General features: G+C 33.8%; 1 protein-coding gene across 2 annotated transcripts; it reads left to right on the forward strand.

Moving 5' to 3' along the window:
* Positions 1-118: 118 nt before the first annotated feature.
* LOC140059805 (protein transport protein Sec23A-like) lies at positions 119-18,226 on the forward strand. Of its 2 annotated transcripts, XM_072105728.1 has the most exons (18): positions 119-229; positions 1,504-1,742; positions 1,854-1,911; positions 2,092-2,178; positions 2,671-2,996; positions 4,130-4,159; positions 5,399-5,543; positions 5,895-6,053; positions 6,425-6,540; positions 6,868-6,991; positions 8,184-8,354; positions 12,497-12,603; positions 12,863-13,094; positions 13,505-13,663; positions 14,107-14,193; positions 14,525-14,680; positions 15,671-15,736; positions 16,377-18,226. In XM_072105728.1, the coding sequence occupies exons 2-18, from the start codon at positions 1,516-1,518 to the stop codon at positions 16,461-16,463; spliced, it is 2,337 nt and encodes a 778-aa protein (XP_071961829.1). In that variant the 5' UTR covers positions 119-229; positions 1,504-1,515; the 3' UTR covers positions 16,464-18,226. The 2 variants fall into 2 exon arrangements, with proteins under 2 accessions (XP_071961829.1, XP_071961830.1); XM_072105729.1 differs by lacking the exon at positions 4,130-4,159 and having other exon boundaries at positions 16,377-18,225.
* Positions 18,227-19,592: the final 1,366 nt, after the last annotated feature.

Below are 19,592 nucleotides of genomic sequence, written 5' to 3' on the forward strand. Positions count from 1 at the left end.
CTCCTCCTACCTTAACAGGATAACGGTACATTTTTGGCTATCACGGCGCTCCATACAAAAATTAAAGTACGCGTGGCAAATGAGGGCGCTAGATTTTGTTAATTCGGCGTGTCAAAAAACAAGAATGATGAACTGCTGACTGTAAGAAATTAATGTTGGAATTTTGTAGTAATTTCTATTGACGTGGACAGTGTTATCACATAAATAGACTTCCAAATTGACTGAAATTGTAAGTAGCAACTTCTGAATTCTACATAAACTGATTCTATTCAGGTAATGTAATTAATTAATATAAGGGTGGCTAGTCTGGACTGGGCCCAGAGGCCTAGCTAGGCTACCAACTACCCGGCCTTTCTATATATCAAAACGGCAAGTCAGGTGTATAATGGCATCGAGGTGAGGATACGATGCGTAGGCGTTGGATCCGTTGGTGGGACGACCTGATCCTAGCCTAGCATTTTATTGAAAAGTATCCATTGTAAACTAAACATGGACTTAATACAACTCATTTAGGCTAGGCTATATATATAGGCCTATTAATTAAGTTTATGCAATATTATTAGTATCGCCGTGGTTAGGATTCCGGCACCGGAACTCAACTGCCCAGCGTTAGGGATTCCGACACGCTATTGCGCATGCCCAGAGCGAGGTAATCGGCGACTCTATACTTATCAACAGCGATGGATTATTTCATAGCTGGAAGCTGCGCCACACGGCGAACTAGCCTAGATGCCTTCTTCTAATATGGGATCCACTAATATAATCTAGGCTAGGGCTACCAGTTAGACTACGTGACCAGTGGGCCTATAGTATTTATTTTGTAATTAAAAAGTGGTTGCTTCATTCATATATAAAATTCATATCATATGAATTATATAATTATAGCCTACATGACTAGTTTTATGATTTTTCATAACGCATTATATACTGTACATACAACATGCAATCACAAGTTGATTTTGTTGACGGCAGCCACCGCGTGGATGTGAAAAAACTGTTCGGGAAGACAGCGCTAAAAACTGCATTACGATTCTTAGATAGATACTGATACTTATTAATATCATTATAATTATTTTAACGCGTGGCGTAGTCATATTTTAATTATTAATTCATGTATGGCATTGGCCAAGTTTCATCCATCGCTCTCTCGCTCGCGCAACGACTATCTAGGCTACAGTAAATCCCTATAACACTCCGACTCTCCGTGGTGTGGCACTTTGGTGCAAGCTATAATTCACTTCCCAGAGCTCTGGGCATGCGCAATAGCGTGTCGGATTCCCTAACGGTGTGCAGTTGAGTTCCGGTGCCGGAATCCTAACCACGGCGTATTAGTATTACACACACAGTATATTTTCTATCAATCAATTAGAATTAAACATTCTTTCTACTTTTAACAGGAAACTGAATGGATACCATTCACTGGTGCTGGGCAGCAGTAGTAATGTATGTTGTCATAAAAAGCTTAAAAATGTATTTTCCTAATAATTTAATTCCCACCACCAGGTTATTTAAAAAATGGCTACCACCACATATCAAGAATTTATACAACAAAACGAAGATCGTGATGGAGTTAGGCTCAGCTGGAACGTTTGGCCGTCAAGTAGGCTAGAAGCCACGAGAATGGTGGTACCACTATCCGCCCTCTATACACCATTAAAAGAACGACCTGACCTCCCTCCTATTCAGTATGACCCAGTTCTTTGTAGTCGTTCAACGTGCAGAGCTATCCTTAATCCATTGTGGTAAGTCAAATAAATTTTCCTTTATGGTTATATTGGATGGTAACAATAAAAACAAAAATCAGTTATAATCAAAGTAAACAAGTTAATAGAGGAAATTATTTGTATTTACAGTCAGGTGGATTATAGGGCCAAGCTTTGGACGTGTAATTTCTGCTTTCAAAGGAACCAGGTAAGTAAGAGTGTTATACTCAAACATATATCACATATTTTTAGTTTAGAAAAGAACCGTGTTTTCCTAAACTAAATATATGTGGTGTACCGCAAACTTTATATCAACAGCTTTTTATTTATTACAAAGAAGGGAAAATGAATTTGGAAATGTATTAATAATTTTTGTTTCAATTGGTAGTTTCCTCCTCAATATAAAGGCATCACAGAGCAACATCAACCAGCAGAACTGATCCCACAGTTTTCAACTATAGAGTACACTTTGACTGTAAGTATTGTTCCCTGTATTCAGTAGTCCTATAGCCTCTACAGTATGTTAAGGGGCTATGGCCGTATTCACCAATCACACTTAAGTGAGATATTTCTCTTAAATATTAAGTATTTCACTTAACTCAATAAATATTTAAGTATTCTCCTTAAATTGTATTCACTTAGATAGGAGATTTTTGTGTGTGTTTTCCTTGTAGCCTAAGTGTGAATGGTAAATAGGAATGGTCATAGGACCCTTTCGCACTAAGAAAGCTTCTGCTTTTTAGCATAAATGAGTACACCATTACAAGTGTGTCGTATGCTGTATTATGTGATTGTTACCTAATTGTGGAAATTTGAATAATATAATAAACAACAAAAAAGACTAAAATATATTTATACTCTACACTATTGGATGTTGAATTTTTAGAAGGAATCAAAAAAATGTTCACAATTATCAGATGCCTTGGTATGTTTGATATTAAAACGGTTTCTTTTTGTTTCTATGCAGAGAGCTCAAGTGAACCCTTTGGTGTTCCTAATTGTGTTAGACACATGCATGGACGATGAAGATCTTCAGGCTCTGAAAGAATCTCTTCAGATGTCCTTGTCGTTACTTCCACCAAACGCTCTCATCGGTCTAATCACTTTCGGACGAATGGTCCAGGTGCACGAGCTTGGCTGCGATGGTTGCTCAAAAAGTTATGTGTTTCGCGGGACAAAGGATTTAACTGCAAAACAGATTCAAGAAATGTTGGGGATTGGAAAAATGCAAGCTCAAGGCCAGCAACAGAGACAAGGAGGGGCACAGCAGACTCAGCAAAGCCCTCTTAACAGGTTAGTATTTATTTACTGTGCTAGCCCGGTGTAAACTTCGGGCAAGTCACACTTCTATTGAAAAAACAGTACTTCCTAATGCCAGACTCAACAATTTTATAAGCATGTAGTTGCTTTGATATTTTACCTGCACCTCCCCACCACTCCCGTCATAAACCCCCAAGATTATATACTATAATATTATTGGACACTTTTTATTATTTTATATTTATCATATCACAATGTTTTTACCTCCGCCAAGGAGGTTATGTTTTCACCCCTGTATGTTTGTGTGTGTGTTTGTGTGTGTGTGTCTGTGAACAGCCTGGAGGCCACAGTTTTTATCCGATTCTAACCAAATTTGGACACAATGATCTATGCCCAAAAAGCTCGGACGAGTTCGAATTTGAGGGGGAAAGGTCATAGGTCAAGGTCACAACTAACAAAAAACTATTTTACTGCCTAGAGACCACAGTTTTGATCCGATTCTCACCAAACTTAGCCACAATGATCAATGACACATCATATAATTGTGGTTAAATTTTGAAGGGTCAGGGTCAAAGATCAATGTCCACAAAAAAAAAATAAATAAAAAATAAAAAAATTATAAAAAAAAAAAAACCCTCAGTGGGACTTGAACCAGCGATCTCAACTGTGAGAGGCTGGATACATAACCATTACACCACACTGTCATCCACAACTTTGTAGTGTGCAGTTAACATATTTACACTTAGAACTAATAAAAAAAAATGTAAAAAAAAAAATATTCAGGGGGCATTTTATGTTGGGGAATTTTACAGTAGGCGGAGGTTTGTACTCTCGGAGTACCCTCTAGTTTTATATATGGTTTTGTTTTGATTATTAATTTATTTACTACTTTTATACACATATCCTCTTAAATCTTAAAGTTATAAATTTTTATAAAAAAATTAATTTTCTTTTTATTAGGTAGGTCCCCACCACCCCATCCCCAAATTTAAAAACATGTTTAAAACCTTTTTTTTTAAATGTCTTTTTATCCTACTATTCAAAAACACACAATCCCCAATTGGCTATTACTGTTTAATAACCAGGGGCAAGCATACCTTAAGTACTTCAAAGCCTAAAACTGTATGCCTATTGATCCCTATTTATTACCTTTTTACCTATCATAGGCCTGACAACTGGGCTCATTCACCGCACAGGTTCGAATCATATTTAACTCTTTGTTGTTGTTGTCATTGTACTGTTTTCACTAAAACTTGGTTCCCACTTGGACGCAGTGCACACATATAAGCGGACCCTGTATTGTAATTTGACCTATCATGACGTAATGAATCAACCGTAATGTCGCTTGTCATTGTCAATTCACTTGTACTGTGCTAGGGACAAGTAAGAACCAAGCTTTATTGCTATCTGAAAGCTCTGTATATGCAAAACTTTGTAACCTGTGATTGTGAAATGCTTAACAAAATATTCAAATCAAATTCAGCAAAAATTGTTATTGTATTTTGCCATCTTGAAGTTTGTGCAACTAATATTGTTCCGCCTCTTTTCGATATCACACTTAAAGCGTCTGCAAACTCTCCGTTGTACTGTCTCTGTTTTTATCTTTATCACTATACTTTGTCTTGAATCTCTTTGTTTTATAAGGGTCTTTCTCACACTTACCGACACGGTTCTGGTCTGACTCTGGCAAATTTAATCGAACGTCAATGTTTCATCTTCACGTGGCTACGCACAAATCGATTGGCACATAGCCGTGTGGATCGTCATGAAAACGAAACATTGGCGGTGTTCATTGCCGGTGCAGGACTGAAAACCGTGACCCTTTCATTATGATACAAAGCCCATTTCAAAATGTTGGATTTGAATGTGGTGATTTGGTATAATTAATCCATATTTCTGTTATCCTTTTTAATTATACTTTACAGTACTAATTATAATTATTATTTTGAATAGATTGAAGTTTATATGAATATAATTATTTTCAAAATATTTAGTTATTCCATATTTAGTAATACTTACTGTATAAACAGTACTTTCCAATCATACTGTACACCCTTTTGTACACCCTTTTGTACACCCTTTCACACCACAAAAATATGGCGTTTGCACACACCGGGGAGCATAATGCAAAAATGTTGACGTCCCAGTGCATGTCTGTGCCTTGGTGTAATGTTGTACTGTGTATAATCTCTGAAGCTTGCAATGTGAAATAGGAACTAGTGTTCAGTCTTTAAATTGTGTCTTAGTACAGTAAAGTTTTTTTACACCGACAAAAATCTCATAATCAGCAGCCTGGATTTTTAATTTTTTTTAAATTATTATTTATCATTGTTTGTTTGCTAATTTCAAGCCATTCAAAAGGTCACCCACGGGCTTGTTTTCGAGGTTTTACAATACATTAGTCAATAATAATAAACTCTGCTTGATTTATTTAGATTTTTGCAACCTGTTCACAAGTGCGACATGAATTTAACTGACCTTCTTGGAGAACTTCAGAGAGATCCATGGCCTGTAGGTTCAGGAAAGCGCCCTCTGAGGTCAACTGGTGTCGCACTGTCCATTGCTGTTGGACTTTTGGAGGTAAACTATATTTAATTTGTTCTCCAACCATTTACAGTATTGTCTTTTTCTGTTGATTAGTCAGTGGCTGCTTTCACCTAAAGCTCTGTCTCCACTATCAAACTAATTTGACAAAAAAAGTGTGATGTGCCCAAATATGATGGTGATATGCACATATATGGTAGTGATATGACATTATCATATCCATATATGGGAACATCACATTCTTTGTCACATAGTTTGATAGTGTAGACAGAGCTTTAGGAAGAATACAAATACTGTATCTGAGCAGGTCATATTCGGCCAGTCCAAATTTTGGGCAAGTTGACTGATATAGTAATTTTGTATTTAATAATTTTTTAAATCTTTTAGTGCACCTTTCCTAATTCTGGCGCACGTATAATGCTGTTTATGGGAGGGCCAGCCACTCAAGGCCCAGGTATTGTTGTTGGAGAAGAATTAAAGGCACCGATTCGGTCTCATCATGATATTGACAAAGACAATGCAAAATATATGAGAAAAGCATGCAAGGTAAGAGTTCTGGAATCAACACAACATAGATTTTGGAAATGAAATTTATTAGGCCTAACAAACCTTAACATTTGACCTCACATTACTTCACTATATCATATTGATGAGGTATAATTCTGCCCCCAAATTTTCAGGCATAAAAATAACAAGATAATTTGAATAAATCTCAACATTCACTCAGTAAAAATCATACATTTAAAAGCTAGATTTCAGTTGTATAAAGTAACATTTATGTCTTCTTCTTTCAAATGAAACGTTAACAAAAATAAATAGGTAAAATAAATAATAAATATACTTCTGCTCCAAAAAATAAGAGGTTAGAGCGCTATAAGTTGACTCCAATTGACACTTTATTTCTTTGATCTTTCCAGCATTATGAATCTCTTGCATCTAGAGCATCTAATAATGGACACACCATTGATGTGTATGCATGTTCATTGGATCAGACAGGCTTAGCGGAATTGAAATTCTGTAGTAATTACACCGGGTAAATACATTAAATTATTTTGTTATTTTATATGAAATGGAATACCTTGCCAACAACAACCACTGTTCAACTATCACCTGTGTTAAAATATGAAATATTGTAAACATCTGTATAGCACTCTCTATTGTGTTGGGTATTGTTGTAAACAGCACCTCCTATTGTTAGGTATTGTAAATATTCTATATAGCACCCTCTTTGGTTAGGGTAGTGTAAATATCTATATAGCACCCTCTATAGTTAAGTATTGTAAATATTCTATATAGCACCCTCTATTGATTGGAGTATTGTATACAGATTTTGATTAATTTGTACTTTGTATTGTTTCAGAGGCCATATGGTGATGGGTGATTCGTTTAACACGTCACTTTTCAAGCAGACATTTCAGAGGGTCTTTGCTAAAGACATTAAAGGAGAATTTAAGATGGCTTTTGGTGCCACAATGGAGGTCAAGGTCAGTTCTTTAGGGCCAATCACATTTCTCAAAAGATAACCCTCTTGCCAGGTTCCCCTCCTTAACCCCTCCCAATGACCAGCATTCTTAATCATCCACTGGCTATTTTCAGGTTTTTTTTTGCCGAGCGAGTGGCCGAGCGGTTAAGACAGTGGGGCTGTAATTACGTAGCTGTAACATTGGCTCACTCCCTCCAAGGTTGTGGTGGTAAAACAAGTCTTCTCGGATGAGGACTATAAACTGTAGGTCCAGTGTACACATCTCTAGCTCATGTGCACTTTAAAGATGTCTTTCAAGACGAGTAGGGGTTATCCCGGTGTACTAGTACATCACAGCCACTCATCATAACTGGGCCCTCTGGAAGACCAGTCTTTGACTGAAAAGGTCGCCCAGTGTAAATAAATATTTCAATTCACTGTCTTTAAAAAAAAAAAATAGGATAAGAGATTTGAAATCAATTATTTGAAGAAAATATTATCAATATATTTTGCATTTGTTATATTCCTTTCAACAAAACATTTGCACATATAAAAAAAATAAGTAGCGGAGTACCGATAAGGGTAAAAAATAGAATGGTGTCATACACTACTTCAAGAATATACTGTAACATGAAACCTGTTATTTCACAAAATTTATAATTTTAGAGTACTGTATATATACAATTCAGAAGTTAAAAGTGTTGTTGTATTTACAATTAAATTAATTTACTCTCAGTACTGTTAATACATTTAGTTTGCTCTTTAAGGGCAATTTACACAGAAAAGCGATAACAGTAAACGGAAAACTGCGTAGCTTGTCCCAATTTCTACCTATACTGGTCGGAAATCGTCCGCTCCGTGTTGTGTGCAAATGATCATACTGTAAGGAATAACATGGATACTGTATTTTAATTACCGTTACTGCTTGTCTGTATAAATTGGCCTTTAACCTGTTGATGCATTTGCCTAGCAACTTTTTGGTGATTATACATAGTTTATTGAAGTGACTAATAAACTTCTACATTAAAACAAACTTAAATACGGTAATACATTATAGCAGTTTAAAAATGTATACTGCAGTAACATTTAAAAAAATCATATGTTAAAGCAGTTAAAAAATGTAGTTACTGCAGTAGCTGAAGTAGAATAATTTTGATCCCAAACTTTTCACATCATAATTTGACGTTATTTATTTGACTTTATCATGTGTACAGACTTCAAGGGAATTGAAAGTGTCTGGTGCCATTGGACCTTGTATATCCAGTAACCTTAAGGGACCTTGTGTCTCTGACACTGAGATTGGTATGGGAGGAACGTGTCAATGGAAATTCTGCGGTCTCTATCCTAGTTCTACTGTAGCAATCTTTTTTGAAGTTGTTAACCAGGTAAGTGCTTATTTAATTCAAAATATATAAGGTTCATTATTAAGTTTTGAGCATATTTTAACATTTGAATATATTGTATATTTATAATTTAGCATTATTTATTCTATAAGTTGAATTCTTGGCTAGTATATAAGCCTCCAGAAGGAATCCAATTTAATACTTGTTTGTAAGTGTACAGGTTCAGATTCTTTAAATGTAAGGGCGTGTGGCGCAGTGTGTTGAATTACTGATCATGAGTTTGAATCCAATTCATGTTGCATTACTTGTATCCTGAGGCAAGATACTTTACTTATGTTTGTCTCTCTCCACCCAGGTGTACAAATGGGAACCCGGTAAGGTCAAAACTGAGCTGATTACTAGCTTCATTATGGGACTATGTTTCCATATGTATTTGATCCAAATTGACCGGGGTAATAATGTAAAGCGCTTAGAATTGCATTGTACAATTAGTGCTGTGTATATAACGAATATAAATATATTGTATATCAGTGAAAACAGTTTACTCTTCTGCAGTGACAGTAATGTTTTTAAAAACACATTCAAAAATGGTCCTAGATATCTTGAAGCATATAAACAACCCTCCCCACCCTAACCCCAAATATGAATAGTCCCCCTTCCCCAATTTCTTTTGTTAAAACGATGTACTTTGTTCATGTCTTGTACTGTTACTTTTTCCAGTTGAATTAGTCTCGATACAAACTGTTGGTCGTCGTTTTGCTATTTCTGTTCTTCTCACTATGCATGTTGGTATTGAACGGTGATAAAGTTGTAAAGTAACTCGGCGCAAAATAGTGTTGTACCTATATTGTACAATGGGTACAATCGCAATACTTATACAAGTGATGGGTTGAAGAATCAACTGTATGTATTGAGATACAGACACTCCAGTCATTGTTAAAACTGACGTAAAAACAACTGGAATCCAACAAGCAATGTATAGCCCTGTAGAGAGGACAAAAATTATTAGCATCATACGATGAACGGTTTGCACGCAACGCGTCATTGATTTTTTTGAAATCTCGCACAAAATCGGTTGCATTTCAATGACCAATATATGACTAATTTGTAATATTTATGTACAATTTTTTCTTCTTGTAATCTATTCCAAATAAATATATATTGAGGTATTTATTGTTTATAAAAACCATTGCAAGGAAAGATACATGCTGCAATAAATCCATTGATATATTAATCATTTATTCATTAGTTATTTACCTCTCTCCACCCCAGGTGTACAAATGGGTACCTTTGTAAGGTCAATATCTTTGCACTGTGATTAGTAGACTAGCTGCATTATGGGAGTATGTTTCCTTATGATCAAGAAATGGCCGGGGTAATAATATTATAATAATAAAATAATAATAACATCATTAGCTGCTTTATAGATAGATTTATTGTTCCCAAGAACAAGCAAAATGAAAATAAAGACTTTGAATGGGTCATTCTGTAGTTTTAATAAAATTAATCACTTCCATAGAAAGAAAAACAAAAACGAATTTTTTCCACTTATAAAATGACAAAATAAATGGGTAAATTCAATCAAAAACCTATTGGCTGGCAGCCAATTTGAATATTTTTTGCTTAAAATTACTGTTTTTTAAGTAAATAATTTTTTTTTCTCGATTCAATTTTTGGTCAAAGTGAATAACTTATTATGTGACATTAAAATGGCGTATTAAAAAAATTAAGATTAAGAATTATTTTGTCAGGGGAAAATACATCTTTAATGATTTTAAAGGAATGGCGGACTAATAAATAATGTAAATAAAAATAGCACTTACCCCCTGTGAGTAGTAGACATTTGATAACCTTAAAGTTAGTCTTATGGCGTACATATCTACAATTAACTTCATTGCAAATAATAACTTTCTGCTGATTTCGTTTAAAGATTTCTTTCGCTACGTGTATGTAATAGATACTCGCGATCATAATCGGTATTACAATACACAACAAAATATTAATGACTTGAATGTTTAGACTCGGATGCGGCGTGCACAGTAGTATATCAGCATGAAATATGTAATTTTCACCAATCAAAAGCGGGAAACATGTAACAGAGATCATGAAGAACCAGATTAACGATATAAGAATGGAAATTCTTGTGGTCGTTATTTTCTGATAATATTTTAAAGGATTGTTGATCCAAATGTTTTGATCAAAACATACAAGCACAAGATTCCAGCTTTTTAACCCGTAGCATAGCGTAACTAAGGGGCCGATGACGTAACACCACGTCAGTTTGATCGTGTCTGTTGGATTCCAATGGGCCATTAGAATCATGAGTACTAACGTTGAGTCGATTACTGCCAGATGAGCTAATAAGAAAAATGTGATCTTGTGCAACTGAGTTGAAAGTGCTACCACAAAAGTGAGAGATAGGTTTCCCGGTATCGCGACTATTGCAATGATCAGTAATAGTATAAATTGTATTGATAAGAACTGTTCGTTGATTTTGAATTCATCAAGTGTAGATTCGCTGGTGTTAAAATGTTCTGCCATTAATTTTCTTGCAGTACCTAAAATACATCAAAAAACATATACATAGTGTTGATTGATTTGTACAGGTATATTAACAAGAGTAACCAGTACATACAGTATAATATAAACAACATTAAGAAATACAGTACAACATATCCATGAAATTGAAATGAGAAGTAAAGCTCTGTCTACACTATCAAACTAGTTTGACAACAAAAGTGTGCCTAAATACAGTAGTGATATGCCCAAATATGGTAATGATGTGACATCATTATGTCCATATATGGGCACATCACAGTTTTTTGTCACATAAAGTTTGATAGTGTAGACAGAGTTTTAGACTCGAGTTAAATGGATATCCCAATAAATAAATTACTAATTCCAGGACATGGAAATAAAGTGCACTATTCCAAATTAAATTAAAAGAACGAGGCTAAGAAGCATAAACATTATAAAGTTAGCTTAAAAAAATGTCAAGAACAGATCAATTTTAAAGTTAAGAATTTGTTATGCTTTAATTTGTCCTAACTGTGACTCAATCCTAACTCTTAAACCACTGGGCATTTCATGCTATGTTACAATACAAATAGATAATAACTTTTTGTACCCATTGTGTTGGCTGACAGAACAGCACTAGGTTTTAAATTTACACATGCACACTAACTTAAATTAATAAAATATTTTGATTTGCGACGACCTAATTAGGTTGATTAGGTCGTCTAAACCTCGAAACCATCAAAACTGTGTCGAGGCGTCCCAATAGTTCCGCATGCACACATTGAATTAACATTAGGTAATTTGGTCAGTCGAAGCCCACTTTCCTAAAACAAGACACTCTTTGCTGGCTTAAGTGGCCTGGTATTCCATAAATTCTGGTTTTCTGAATGTGTTTTTGATATTAAAGCTACAGTAAATCAAAAACATACCCGTCTGTATGCAAGTATGATTCCGTTTTTTTGTTATTTCCTCTTCATATATTGTGTATTTAAATAATCAAAAGCATCAGTGTACGACGACGGCAGTAGATTAGATGTTAGTCAGGAAACATGTCCAGCATCACTGTATATATCTTGTCTTTATATACACTCTGTATCATCCCCTTTCTATTTTTATTGTATGTAAGTTGATTTCTTATTGGTAGATCAACAATATATACTTCACTAGTGTACTTGATGTGAATATTTTAAGTATATGTGATTAAACACTATTGTTTAATGAAACAATATTTTTGATTGCCTATAGATATAAACATGAAAGTGATGCATGTTAACCAACCTTATTTATATCTCTTTCATATTATAATTTGTTAAACCACAGGAAATCATATTTCATATTGGTTTGGCCTATCTAGTCAAATTTTTAATGTTCATTTCCTTTTTAATAACTAATTCATCTTTGATAAAGATTATTATTAATGTATACTGTAGAACTACAATTAAAGCTTCATTCCCACTAGAGATGTAGCTGCAATGCAAGCGTATTGACCAATCACAAGCGACTGTTTGAATAATCCATCGCTTGTGATTGGTCAAATCACTTGTGTTGCATTATGCCCTGGTGTTGTGTCTCTATTGAAACCAAGCTTAAGGGGATACCTTTGGGACTCAACAAAGTTTATCATTAATAGGGATGTTTAAAATACCGCTTTTTGTTTCTATTTATAGCATTCAGCTCCTATACCTCAAGGCGGACGAGGATGTGTACAATTCGTGACACAGTATCAGCACTCCAGTGGGCAGCGGCGTGTACGAGTCACTACACTGGCGAGAAAGTATGTAAACATAGAGTAGACCACTACTGAAGGGTTGTAGGGTAGTTGTTTAAAGATTTTCTTTGACAACTTTGTTAACAATATTTCATCACTAAATTTAAAACATGACTCATTTTTTTGCTCATTAACCAATAAATGTGATTAGCCTAAATTGTCTAATATTGAGATATTTGACCTAAAATTAAATTTTTTGTTCTGTCATAAATGTGTGTTTATTTGTAATTATGTTACAATTAACAAGAAATATAAATATTTTTAGTTGGGCCGACGCTGCAACAAATATACAACACATCGCTGCCGGGTTCGATCAAGAAGCTGCCTGCGTGTTGATGGCAAGGATGGCGACATACAAAGCAGAAAATGAAGAAGGACTTGATGTACTGCGTTGGCTTGATAGAAATCTAATTAGACTTTGTCAGAAGTTTGGTGAATTCCATAAAGATGATCCCAACTCGTTTCAATTTGCTGATAATTTTTCTCTTTACCCACAGGTAAGTTTGAGTGTAGTTCAAATTAAAGACATATTACAAATCTGTTGAGTTTAATTTTATCCAGAAAATGTGTAATTTAAACTGTGTTTAATATACAAATCCAAAGGCAAGTTACTGAAAAATGAAAATGCTGTATCCGTGGCTGGATCTCAATGGAGAGATACAAATAAAATAAGCACTGAAAAATGACAATGCTGTGGGTATCAGTGACTGGATCTCAATGGAGATACAAATAAAATAAGCAATGAAAAATGACAATGCTGTGGGTATCAGTGGCTGGATCTCAATGGAGATACAAATAAAATAATCACTGAAAAATGACAATGCTGTGGGTATTAGTGGTTCAGACGACGAGGGCTGACTATTATACATCTATAAACTTTTTTATCAATATAATATTTTTTTTACAGTTCATGTTCCATTTACGAAGGTCACAGTTTTTACAAGTATTTAACAACAGCCCAGACGAGACGGCATTTTATAGACATTTATTGCTGCGAGAAGACCTAACACAATGCCTTGTCATGATACAACCAATTTTATATGCTTACTCATTTAAAGGCACTGAGGTAAGTATATTTGATGACTCTTATGCCTTGATTTATTTTCCCACATTGTTTTAAGTTCTGTCTACACTACCAAACTATGTGACAAAGAAAATGTGATGTGCTCATATGATGACTACCATATTTGGGCACATCACACTTTTTTTGTCACATAGTTTGATAGTGTAGACAGAGCTTAATATATATCTCCATCATTACGAGGTCTCGCCACAAATTTAGTCTGGTCTGCTCTTTACTGGTATTTACATAATACATAATAGTACATGTGCATTTTTCTTAAAGATGATTTCACTTATAAAAATACAAAATATACCATCAAATAATAATTGCTATTAACCCAATCCATAAATGTACAAAATGCTTTATATAAATTAATTTCATCCTTTATTTTTTCCTATTCCGGTAGAAAAAAGCTAAAATAAATGTGTCTAATTCACTATTTTCAGCCTGTGCTTCTTGATAGCAGTAGTATTATGCCAGACCGTATCCTTCTGATGGACACATTCTTCCAGATCCTTATATTTCATGGAGAGGTAATATTTCAAAATATACCCTAATGTAATCCCATGGGGCTCTGCCACAAATAATAGTAAATTGATTCATTATTTCTGCAAACCTAGTAGCCTTTTAATATAAAGTATAAATAATCTTATATAGTAGAACCCTATAAAAGAGGCATCCCATGGATAGAGGTTTGCTGTAGTGTTAAGACATATATTAACCCTTGTTCATTCCAAAGATCTGTTCTAATAGATGTTTAAATAGGGGTGTCCAAGAGGAGAGTTTTTCTACTGTATTACATACTGTAGTGTAAACAGCATATTTTACTATTATAAATACTTTGTTTGATTTGATTATTTTCAGACCATTGATTCATGGTTCAAAGCTAAGTACCAGGACCAGCCAGAGCATGCCAACTTCAAACAGTTACTACAAGCGCCTATAGATGATGCACAAGAAATTTTACAGAATAGATTTCCCATGCCAAGGTACATTCAGTGCACACAAGGTGGTAGTCAGGTAAGTGATGCAATATTATTAATTCGTTGTTACTTAAGCCTGTTTTCCACTAGGCGTATTTAATCGCGTTATTCCAATGTTTTTGAGGAAAAATATTGCACTACCCTGTCCATTATATATATAGTAACATTTATCCGCCATGCAATCCTTTAATATATATCAACACAGTTCTACGTTGGCGGGCTGTATAAACAGAAATGGATCCTGTGTAATTACTAAACCGCCTTAAAATGCTACATGAGAATGGCCAAATTTGACCGGTTGTGGTGAGCTGAAGTAGCCTTTTTACGTAGCCTCAGGGAACAAGGTGCCCTCTGTACCGTATGTACATCTGTATGTAATAAAGATGAGAACTTAGCAGCAGACGTTTGGCTGCCTTCCTGTTCATAACTCGGCAGTTATTTGTTGTTGTGAATACATGCATATATACATAGTGAGCATGTAAAGTAAGAAAGGTGTTGTATAAACACAGCTAAAGCTCTGTCTACACTAACAAACTAGTTTGACAAAAAAAGTGTGATGTGCCCAAATATGATAGTGGTATACCCAAATACGGTAAGTGAAATGATTTCATCATGTCCATATATGGGCACATTACATGTTTTGTCACATAAAATTTGATAGTGTAGACAAGGCTTAAGTAAAACTACAGTGAAATACATTTATTTATAATAAATATATACTTACAGTACTATATGCAGTGTGTAGTGATCTTCATGTTTCATATTGCAGTCAAGTGGTGTTGTTTTAATGATAAAACACAATTTTATTGATAATAAATTATACATGCAAAATGTATAAATGTTCTTCTGACTAAACCAATCCATTTACATAAAAGCTATTCAATTATAGCTTAATTATACATGGCATTATTGTCTCCATGATCTAATTTTATCATCAAAGAATAACTCAGAATTGAAATGGATTAATTTTTCATTAAACATAGTATTATGTGGGAAATTACTAAAACCAAATTAACTTTGTTTACAGGCTAGATTTTTGCTTTGTCGTGTCAACCCATCACAGACACACAACAACACGTATGCATATGGCCAGGTATGTAATCTTTTTTACCTTTATACAGTTTGTTTTCCTTAAAGATGTATTGTCCCAAACAAATTATTTTAACATTTTTTTGTTGTTGAATATGCCATTTTAATGTCACATAATAGTTATCCACTTTGAACAAAAATTGAATCGAAAAAAAATGTATTTACCTAAAAAAACTGTAATTTAAAGCAAAAATAGTCCAAATTGGCTGCCAGCCAATGGGGTTTTGGTTGAATTTGACAATTTATTTTGTCATTTTATATGAGAAAACATTTGTTTTTTTTACAGAATGGATTAACTTTATTAAAACAAAATAACCTATTCAAAGTCTGATTTAATTATCTTCATTTTTCATATGTTTTTGGGGGACAATACACCTTTAAGAATTGTGGACTTAATCATCATTGTATTAAAATTCAAATAAAATGTGATTTATGGTAATGTATGTGTAATAATGATAATGCATAAAAATATAATCTCATTATTATGTATTACTCGTATCAAGGTGATATATCTTATCCTCTTTTTTTGCAATAATATTTTTTTTAATTTAGATAGATTGTTGTTGATTACCAGATGTTTTGCAGTAATAAAAGTTACTCATAAATTGTTTTATATAACATCTATTTTGTTTTTTGTTTTCTAGGAGGGTGGCTCATATGTGCTAACTGATGATGTTAGTTTACAGGTATTTATGGATCATCTTAAGAAATTAGCAGTTACTCAATCTTAATGACAGGCCATTGTTGATAAAGACAGCACCTGAGCACCTATCTTAAACCTATTGTATGAAGGAGCACTCAAGACTTGACGTATCAATGTCAACATGCTTGTCATATTACATAACACCCTGTTCACACTGCATAAACTGATATATACAAGTTGTAACATATTTTGATCATCTGGGTAATACTGACTTGGAAAGTCTAATGTGGACGCAAGACCCAATGCAGTGATATTAATCAAAGACAGGTGATGAGTCAATAATACACTTTTTTCGATAATAGATTTTTATTGCAGGATGATCAAGACTTTGATTTAAAATCTTATGAGCTTAATTCTATGTAATAACTGGCAGTGTTTAAAGTTTGTCTCAATAGGTACAAAGGGAAAGTAGATGTTTAGTTAAAAGACAATCATTTTGTATATACAACTTGTGTATTATCACCAAAAACACCAATTTTAACATTTTATATAAATTTAAGGATCATGTTAATATTTTTGAACTGTAGTTAATGCAGTAACTACATTTTTTTTTACTACAATAATGATTAACCAAACATTGGTATGCATACAAATATTTTGGCACGCATAGCGTTTCATACGCATAATACTCAAGTAAAGACAAGAATCAAAACGCTGATTGGAATACAAATTTAAGGAAGAAAATAAAGATTAGGAACAATTGTCACCTCACCTAAATAATTACATAAAGAGTCTAGTAACTGCAGTAACTGCAGTAAAATAATCTTAACATGTTCCTTTCGTCAGTTTATTTGTTTGTTTTTTTTCAACAATAACATTAAATCAAAATTATCTATATTTATTTCTTAGATGCTACGTTTCTTATATTATAATAAAATTATATTTCTTTTAAATTGTAAAATATTTAAAGAAAAGTGACATTTTGCAACTTATTATGATATTTCTGATTTCACAGCCATGAACAAAAACAAATTTATCCTGCTTGCCTAAAATGTATAATTATAAATAATTTAATACATTAAACCACTAATTATTCAAATTACTTATTCAAAGTTGTAATATTTTATATTTTTAATTTATTTGGTGTCACACAGTAGCCTCAATAATAATTTAATAATAGATGTTTTTAATTTAATTTTACAAATATTATTTTTATAGTTTAACTGTATATGTTTCTAAGTTACCATAAACAAATTATAGTCTTTGTATTTCCAAATAATAATATTTGGAATATCTCTAATAGATTAGTTTCATTGATTATAGTGTTGCTTCAGCGGGGTATCACTCCAAATCTACTGGTGTCCCTCCAAATCTACTGGTGTCCAAACCTAAGTTCTGCTGCTTAGTTTAGTATGCTTAAGTCTGTATTTTTTATACGTGGTACCAGTTTTAATTGCATGTATTTTAAGTCGGTTAATTGTTAAGAAATTGTGCATTTGTTATATCAAGACATTACGTCAGTACAGTATTGTAAAATATAAAAATATATTGAATCTTCAAAGTCTTTTGTGTTTACATAAACGGTATGTTGTAGTTGGCTCTTTGTAGAGTTGTTTCAATGACTACTGCAACACTGTAATGTTCAACATTTAACACTGATGGAAAACGAAACGTACACATTTTGAAAGGAATGGGGAAAATGGTTGCCAGTGACAAACACATCCCCTGCCTGTAATACTTATTGTAAGAAGTTCGATCTAAAATGGAGCCTGTTGCTGCATAGACACAATGAAAGTGAAGTCTCTCTGGAAGAAAGAGGCCTAGCGCTATACTTTCGGTTAGCAATCTATCAAAAGCATAGATAATAAATAGTCATTATTATTATATATAACTTTTTGAGAAGAGAAGTTTATTTAAAACGTATCCGTGGTCAATAGCTATTTTTAATTACATACCAAAACATTATTAGTAGTGGTATAGTCACCTTGCCTGTGGAGCAGACATTTATTCCTGAAACTGATTGTAGTCTTACAACGTTCCCATTAGTTAAAACTGATGACATGTTTGAAATAATTAATAAAATTCCTAACAAGTCCAGTCCATTAGACCCTATGCCTACATGGCTGCTTAAGAAATGTACTCAGGTGATCTCCCCTGTTTTTACGCACATTGCAAATAGTTCATACACATCGGGTGTTTTTCCACAAAGTCTAAGAATAGGTGCTGTTGTCGTGTGGTGATACTGGTACTTTAAATGGATCTGAATCAAGTAAATTTCATCTTAGCTCTGGTGTCCCACAAGGGTCCACAATTAGTCCCCCACTTTTTACCACTTACATTAAACCTATTGCTGATATTATTAAGTCTCATGGGATACTTTTTCATCTATACGCACGCAGATGACACTCAATTGTATACCAGCTTTAACCCTAAAGTGCCAGGGGATCTCGAAGTTGCCATTTATAGAATTACTAAATGTATTAATGATCTTAGTATTTGGATGTACAAAAATCAATTTAAACTTAATGAATCAAAAACAGAGTTATTAGTTTTAACTCCACCAAAAGTCGACATTAGTAATAGAAATATTCAACTGAATATTGGTGAAATTATTGTTAAACCCTCCAACACAGTTAGAAATCTTGGTGTGGTGTTTGATGTTTTTCTTCGTATGACACCCCACATTGATAATGTCTGCCGTACTGTAAATTTTTTCTTAAGGGCATTGCGTAGAATAAGAAATTGTTTAGACAAAAAAACGTGTACCGAGGCTTTGAGGTCACTAATTCTATCCAGGTTAGATTTGTAACTCACTATTTGTTGGAATGTCCAAACATAACATTTCGAGATTACAAAAGCTTCAGAACCGGGCTGCCAGGTTAATTTACCAAGTACCTATGTTTGTTAGTTCTAGACCTCTGCTTTATGAATTGCATTGGCTACCTGTTGAAAGTAGAATCACTTTTAAAATGTTACTTCATGTCTACAATTGTATAAATAATAATGCGCCCTGTTATCTGAGCAATCTCTTACGGGTGTATAGATGTGCTAAGAGACGCCTGAGGTCCGAGATAGATCACACTAGATTGGATCACTGTCTCGAAAAGCGGACCTCTGGAAATAATACTTTCTCAAAATTTGGACCGGTGATGTGGAACGAACTCCCGTCTGTGATCCGTGAATAAACCACGGTTTTAAAATTTAAAAAAGCCCTCAA

Source organism: Antedon mediterranea, chromosome 10 (assembly GCF_964355755.1).
Source record: "Antedon mediterranea chromosome 10, ecAntMedi1.1, whole genome shotgun sequence".
Classification (NCBI taxonomy): domain Eukaryota; kingdom Metazoa; phylum Echinodermata; class Crinoidea; order Comatulida; family Antedonidae; genus Antedon; species Antedon mediterranea.

What these genes read in the sequence shown, in the direction of transcription:
- LOC140059805 (XM_072105728.1), top strand. Translation starts at nt 1,516, where the DNA reads ATGGCTACCACCACATATCAAGAATTTATACAACAAAACGAAGATCGT. An exon ending in GTCACTACACTGGCGAGAAA is followed by an intron (nt 12,604 to 12,862) that starts GTATGTAAACAT and finishes AAATATTTTTAG; the next exon opens with TTGGGCCGACGCTGCAACAA. An exon ending in GCACACAAGGTGGTAGTCAG is followed by an intron (nt 14,681 to 15,670) that starts GTAAGTGATGCA and finishes CTTTGTTTACAG; the next exon opens with GCTAGATTTTTGCTTTGTCG.